At 42.9% G+C, this 7,500-nt stretch overlaps 1 protein-coding gene across 1 annotated transcript in view; it reads left to right on the forward strand.

Annotated features, from left to right (window-relative positions):
• The window catches only part of prdm6 (PR domain containing 6), a gene marked incomplete at its 3' end in the record, with an annotated part of 56,256 nt that overhangs the window by 37,877 nt on the left and 10,879 nt on the right, over positions 1-7,500 (forward strand). The window contains exon 7 of the mRNA XM_079516282.1: positions 4,923-5,304. Coding sequence (XP_079372408.1) covers positions 4,923-5,304 — 382 coding nt within the window. The remainder of the gene's footprint in view (positions 1-4,922; positions 5,305-7,500) is intronic.

Here is a 7,500-nt window from a genome sequence, read left to right on the forward strand (position 1 = left end):
ATTCGGATTCACATCATTGATATAGTGTATAAATCATCGCTGTCAGGTAGAAACCTTGTATGTCCAAAACCTTTGTATCCTTTTCAGGAAATGAAAAGGATACACAATCGATCCAATCTAGTGATGATTTTGTCACAAGCTCTTATAAATAATTTCCATTGGTTAAAAGCGCACGCGCCCGCACAAACACACACACACACACACACACACACACACACACACACACACACACACACACACACACGCGCGCGCGCGATTTAACGACGATTTAACGATTTAACCTCTTTCATTTTACTTTAAACAATGTCACACTTTTGTGTGGCATTGTAGTATGGCAAAGTAGGCCATTAATTAATGGGGGGAAAAAAATTAAAGGTTGGTGTCTGCCCAACACTAACAAAATAGACAGTTCTGCTGCGGGTTAGCTATTCTAGAATCAACTATGAATCATGTCTTTATCTGCATTTTGTTGGATGTTGTTTGATTGGATGTTGGTTTTGGTTGGATGGTTAAATAGATGTGCTTACAGAGGATTCGGCTACACTCTTTCTCTCTGCCTCTCACTCACTCTTCCTCTCTCTAGTCTAGTCCCTGCTTTTCTTCACGTCTCTCCCTCGTTCACTCTCCTTCTCTCTCTCTCCCCGTCCTTGCTCTCTCGATCTACCATATTGTTTACATCTTGGACGTTTTATGACCTCAGATTCGTCAGTCATTTTGTTTACATAGTGAACTTTTCCATCCAAACTGTTGTCTGCGGCAACCGTGTGGATTTGATAGATACAATATTGCAGAATGCTCTAACAAAAGCTTCTACACAAACAGAAACGAGATGCCGTAAAACAGGCTTTGTACAAGTCTGGAGTGAAAGGAAAAGTTCACATTCATTATAATCATTCAGATTCTAATGAAAATAAATTGAGCTAGAAGTCTTGATACAGTTAAACAAGACAGTGCTTTGTGTCACAGACTGTCATGTTGTAGTTGGCAGAGTGCAATGCGCGCGCACACACACACACACACACACACACACACACACACACACACACACACACACACACACACACACACACACACACACACACACACACACACACACACACACACACACACACACACACACAGTCTCCCATACCCATACAGCATACATTTATTCTGTATATCTATGCACGCACACACATTTCAAAACCACAGAAACATTTCTAACATTGTTTGTTACATTAGGATCTTGTATCTAAGCTGTCTGCTCTAATCTAAATTGGGGACATTATGCTACAAACTAAATTTTGAGTTATATCAAACTAGACTATAATCAGTGGATAGCAAAGCCTATTGCTTTTGTTATCCACTGATTATAGTCACAATGTATAACCTTCAGTTTTCTGTGAGTTTGTTCCAGATTTGTGGTGCATACAAATGCTGCCTCTCCATGTTTAGTTTTGACTCGGCAGACATAAAGCTGACCTGTCCCAGATGACCTGAGGGTTCATGATGTAGCACAAGATGGAGAATGTTCTTTTGTCCCTAAACCATTCAGTGGTATTTTATGGTCTAGAATGGGGAGTGATATGATCTATTTTTTTGGTATTACTAAGGACTCGAGCAGCAGCATTCTGAATCAACTGCAGTTGTCATTTTTAGGTAGACCTGTAGAAAGACAATGTTGCAGTAGTCAAGTCCATTGAAGATAAATATACATTGACAAGTTTTTACAAATTCTGCTGAGTCCTTGAATCTGTTTTAAACATTTACTTATTGATAAAGCGTACATTATTATTATCATATCACTCTTTAAAATATAAAAAAACAAAAAACAAAACATGATATACCGAAAATGACCTTTAATCACAAAATGTTCTTTGATAGATTATTGAAGTTATAGTAACTAACTTCGTAATTGTCTTACTATATGGCTATGTATTTTAAACCTTTAATCTTAACGTTCTGTAAAAAAGAATTACCAAGCAACTGCATGCTGTTGGTGTATAATCACCACTAAATAATGATTAAAGTTAATTGGTGAGGTAGGTCCATAAGTTTGCTCTCTCAACCATTACTCACTGCTGTTGACATGCCCTTGAGCAAAGTATTTAACCGGCAACCATTCCAATGGCCAACAGTAGAATACTGTGGTTTTACCGGTCAGCTCCTAGCTGACATATGTGTATATCAACATCTCTCTTCATGCACCTACTTCCTCAAGCCATTGCTGTAAATGTGATTGCATTTCTTGTCCAATAGCTTGGTCAAATAAGGGTTAAAAAAATTAACTGCAAACAAACTTCAAAGGCACTTCAACTGCTGTTTTCTGCTGCACAAACTGCACACGCACATACCGTACACTGTACACACACTCGCACACTGAAGATGTTTACTTCTCCCCCCCCCCCGTTTTCCCCCAAAGTTCCTTCCAATCATCCTGCTTTAACTTGACGCTCCGCAGCCTCTATGACATCTAACAACAAAAACATGTTGCGGACAAAAAAGACACAAAACGTTACATGATTTAAGTATTTTTATTATATTATATTATATCCCCAGGGGTCTTTATTGAATCAGAGTGAATGAAGGGGACAAGACTTCTCCCACATGTATCAGGTTACGACGGCAGGATAAATGTGTGTTTCTGTACACAGCGTGTCGCAACGGGCAGGAATGTGGGGATGTGGGTTCTCTGTGTCCGCAGATGAGTCTGGAAGGAGCATTCGGTGTCTGGTCCCAGTCAGGAGGGAGAGCAGAGGAGAGGGAACTAGGAGGGGAGAGGAGAAGAGAGCGAACTATGAGAGGAGAGGAGAGGGGAGGAGAGGGATCTAGGAGGGGAGAGGAGAGGAAAGGGAACTATGAGAGGGGAGGAAAGGAGAGAGGGTCAGAAAGGCAGACGGAGACAGAAAGGCAGAGAGAGATGAGATAGGAGAGATCAGACAATAAGTGACGGACAGAGGACAGAGAATGGGTGAGGTGAGTGGAGAGGAGAGGGCGGGAGAAGGTCATCATATGGTTCTTATAATAATAATGAGGTGGAGGGAGGGAAGAGGTGAGGCCTGTCTTGTAAAGAGCATGCTGTTTACCGGCCAGGACTTAAAGAAGAGAAACGTATTGGTTTCTGTTGTCTGCCAGGAGTACAGTAGCTGTGGAGGGCAGAATGAGATATGAAATAGACATGAGAGTCAACATGAAAGAAATGGCAGAGAGAGGTGGATGGAGAACACATAGGGAAGGGGAGAAGAGGAAAGCAAAGCAAGCTGTGCTGGCTAGAGAACAGACACTGAAAAATAGAACGATGGAGGAGACGAGTTGACTGAAGAAAAGGAGCATACAATTAAATCCTCAATGTCAGAGTGATACACTTCAAATTATATTTACTGCTAAAGAAAAAAATAAAATAAAAAAGTTTCTCTCTTGTTTTTAATGATCTTTTCTTCAGGCATAGGATGTTTTTCTTTAGTATTGTTTGCATTGTACCAAGTTCTGTATTTAAAATAGTTTTAAATATGAAATAGTTCATAAAATAGTTTTAAAATGAAAAATACTTTTAAATGTAAAGGTAAGGACCCAGAGATGATGCTAACCTATAGTATCACCAGTATATTATTCAAAACATATAAAAAATGAAATGCTGTATTAAAACATCAGTAAGATTAGCATACATTTAAATATTATTCATGTGCAATTTATATTATTGTATATTGTTCATATCAATAAATCTAATAAATGTTCCATCAATGAGTTTGTAAGTAGTACTTGATGAGGCAGATGCCTCATTTTATCACAAAACTCTTCATCCCTGTGTGAGTAAAATTATTTCCTCACCCACCCCACATCAGAAGATTGTAAATCGTTTATTGGGAAAACACCGACTCTGCAGTGTTTGAAATACATCTGCATAATTCTCACATTTGAATGATGTATTTCATACACAGCCAAAATATTATTGACATGCGTTTGTATATATGTGATGTTTGTAGCAAAATGAATTGAGCGTGTGCTCACAGTGCGTAATGCATAAGTCAATAGCGCCACAGGGAATTTACAAATGGTATAATTATCTCCTCATAAGGTTATTAACAGATCAATGGGCCTGTTGGCTGGCTAGCAGAGCTCAACTGATGAAGGATGGACGGTTATGACGACTCCAACACAGAGGCAGTCAGACTCTGTGCTATGAAGTTCAGAGCGAATCTAAATGCACAACACCGACACAGGTGATAAGGTGACATTTAAGAACGTTTATTTCAAGACAGAGGATGGCTGGGAGTTGAAGAGTGACGCTGAATGGCGTTGGCAGGTTGGAATGGCAGGCATACGCAGGGAAGTGAGTAGACGAGAGTCACGAGAGTGACCCTGAGCACAAGGAAAGATAGTATGTAAAAAGCTGCGATCAAAACACAAAGAGCTAACCACTAAGCTAGCGAGGTCTGAAGCATATGTCACTACTACTGAAGCTAAAAGTGAACTTGATATACAGTATGAGCCAGGGTTCATATACACAGCAGATGTGATGAGTTGATGGATGGCAGGTGTGCAGGATTCAGGTGAATGACTTGCAGGACAGGACCCCCACCCCCCCACCCCCACCCCCATGCGCGCACACACACACACACACACACACACACACACACACACACACACACACACACACACACACACACACACACACACACACACACACACACACACACACACACACACACACACACATGTCAAGGAATTCATCGATACCCAAATTGGGTACCACACAGAATATTTATTTTATTTTACCACTCGTACTGTACATGTATGTATCTGACATGACACAAAGACACCCTATGCACAAATATAACTCACTCCTGTGTGCTTTTGTGTTTCTCTGTCTCTATGTTTGTCTCTCTGTCTCTTGGGTCCTTCTTTCCATCCGTCCACCTGATCCAAAACCGACCGTCCCTCAGTAAACGTCCCGGCCACCGTCATGGAGGCCATGAGCAGGCAGGAGTCCCTCCAGGCCTTCAGCAAGAACGGGAAACCTTCCTCCTCGTCCACGACCTCCAGCCCTCCCTCCCTGCTCCGCTCCATGGTCTTCCCCCACTCCCCTTGCTCCAGGACTTTCTCCCTGCTGGGGGACAAGCCCGGTGTGGTCGGCATCACGTCACATGACTCCGGCTTCGGCCCGCTGGGTTCCAAGAACCAGCGCGTTCTGGCCAGCCCCACCTCCACCAGCCAGCTCAGCACAGAGTTCAGTGACTGGCATCTGTGGAAGTGTGGCCAGTGTTTCAAGACGTTCACACAGAGAATCCTGCTGCAGATGCACGTCTGTACACAGAACCCTGACAGGTAATGAATGAATTCACGGGTACAATAAAGGCTATAGTAATCCTGGTCTCTATATACTACCTCCCCCTGGCCAGCCAGGGCGCCTGATGGAGGCGAAAGGAACTGGTTGGAATGACGTGTTCCTTCCACGCGCTATGTCCAACCGGGGAAACTCCCCCCTGTCAAGTGAAAAGAAGCAGCTTGGACTCCTCATGCATAGAAAGAATGCATGATGTCAGTCCATTGCTCTCCCCATGTTGGCAGTGTAGCACCCAGGATTACAGTAGATAACACTGGGTAGAAAAAATTGGTTGCAAAAATCGTGGGATAAATACTTGTACACCATAATAGTAAGGCTTAAAACGTTTGTGATAAAGGAGAGAGATTGAGGTATACAAAACACACTGGAAATACAGAAAGCACTTAATGTAAAGTGGAGCATTGTTGACGTCAGGAATAGATGACTTCCTGGAAACAGGCACCGTCCTTGTGTTATCTGACATGATGACTTTTGTTGCATGTGTGCGTATTTGTATGTGTCTGCGACTGTGTACGCATGTGTTTGTGGCTGTTGCATGCATGCCTTTGTGTATGCACGCACGCACGCACGCACGCACGCACGCACGCACGCACGCACGCACGCACGCACGCACGCACGCACGCACGCACGCACGCACGCACGCACGCACAATCTCTTTCACAGTGTGTGTGTGGGACATGTGTGTGTGTGTGTGTGTGTGTGTGTGTGTGTGTGTGTGTGTGTGTGTGTGTGTGTGTGTGTGTGTGTGTGTTTGTGTGTGCGTGAGCGCGCGTTTGTGCGTGTGTGTGATATCTTCCAACTTAATTAAATACAAGGAGGGGGTGGTGTGCGGAGAAGAGAGAGCAGAGGAGGTGATGGTGGGTGTCTGGGTGGGTGGGGGAGAGGGGACGTGTATTGGAAATTTTTTGCTTAGCCTTATTTTTGTATTTTTTCCCGCGTGCAGGGTGAGACTGAGCTTTGTATAAATCAAGGCAGCGTGTCAGTGAGAAATACCTCGGCTAACGGTGACGCGGCTAGGAAAACAGATGCCAGTTATTCGATAAACTAATATTCATAGGGAAGAGAAATGTGGGCTGGCTGCGGCGGTGGCTGAAGTCAATGTGGAGCTACCTGTCAATAGGAAGGTTTTATGAGCCGAGGACCAGATAAAATTCAGCTGAACAAGCCAAACAGGGACTATAGCACAGACACACACACACACACACACACACACACACACACACACACACACACACACACACACACACACACACACACACACACACACACACACACACACACACGCACGCACAAGTGCGCATACACAAATTGGTTATTTTCGGCATGCACAGGCGTGCACACATGCACACATATGGACCTCATTCTCTAATGTACACCTGCTCACATACTTGCATCCAGGCATACATACAGTAATTCCTACTAAACACTCAAAACAGTACCTACTACACCGACAGGGTCAGGGACACACACCGACGCATGTATTCTTACACAATCAACCCTCTCTCTCTCTCTCTCTCTCTGTCTCTCCGTGTCTCTCTCTCTCTCTCTCTCTCTCTGTCTCTCTCTCTCTAGTTTTGATCCATATGTATTGATGTTTAGTTTATTCAAACATTTGGGCTAAAGATGGATGGATCTTGTATACCAAATGAAAAAAACATCCCTTTGGCTCCATCAGATTTGCTGACTGTTTCATTTGCTGGATTTCTCAGAAGTTTTTCTTCTACTGTGGTGTAATCCCCCCCCCCCCCCCCCCTATGTGTCATTTTAAATACATCCATCACCAGAGGATCGGCTTGTTTATGACGGGAGGCCTCGCTCCGTCACGCAGTGAAACCACTTTTGATTTGGTTTGAGGGAATAACTGTCTTTATTTAGCAAACTGAATGTTTAAACTAATGCATTACAGTGACTGATGTATTAGAGGCGTAAAAAGTAACATATGTATATGCTGGCCTATATTTTCACTTATAGAGCTAACAATCACATCAAATATGGAGACAGTAAGACATTTTTATTAGCTTTAATGCTCATTTAGTAAACAATGAATGCTGCTGGAGTGAATGACATGCTAATGCATAAACACAGGAACATATAGTTCTATATAAATAGATGTGACAACTGGACTACAGCAGTGATGTCAATAATTAATAACCAGAGGTCTGTGATTGAAGTGTTTA

This window comes from Electrona antarctica (genome assembly GCF_951216825.1).
Source record: "Electrona antarctica genome assembly, chromosome: 12".
In the NCBI taxonomy this organism is placed as follows: domain Eukaryota; kingdom Metazoa; phylum Chordata; class Actinopteri; order Myctophiformes; family Myctophidae; genus Electrona; species Electrona antarctica.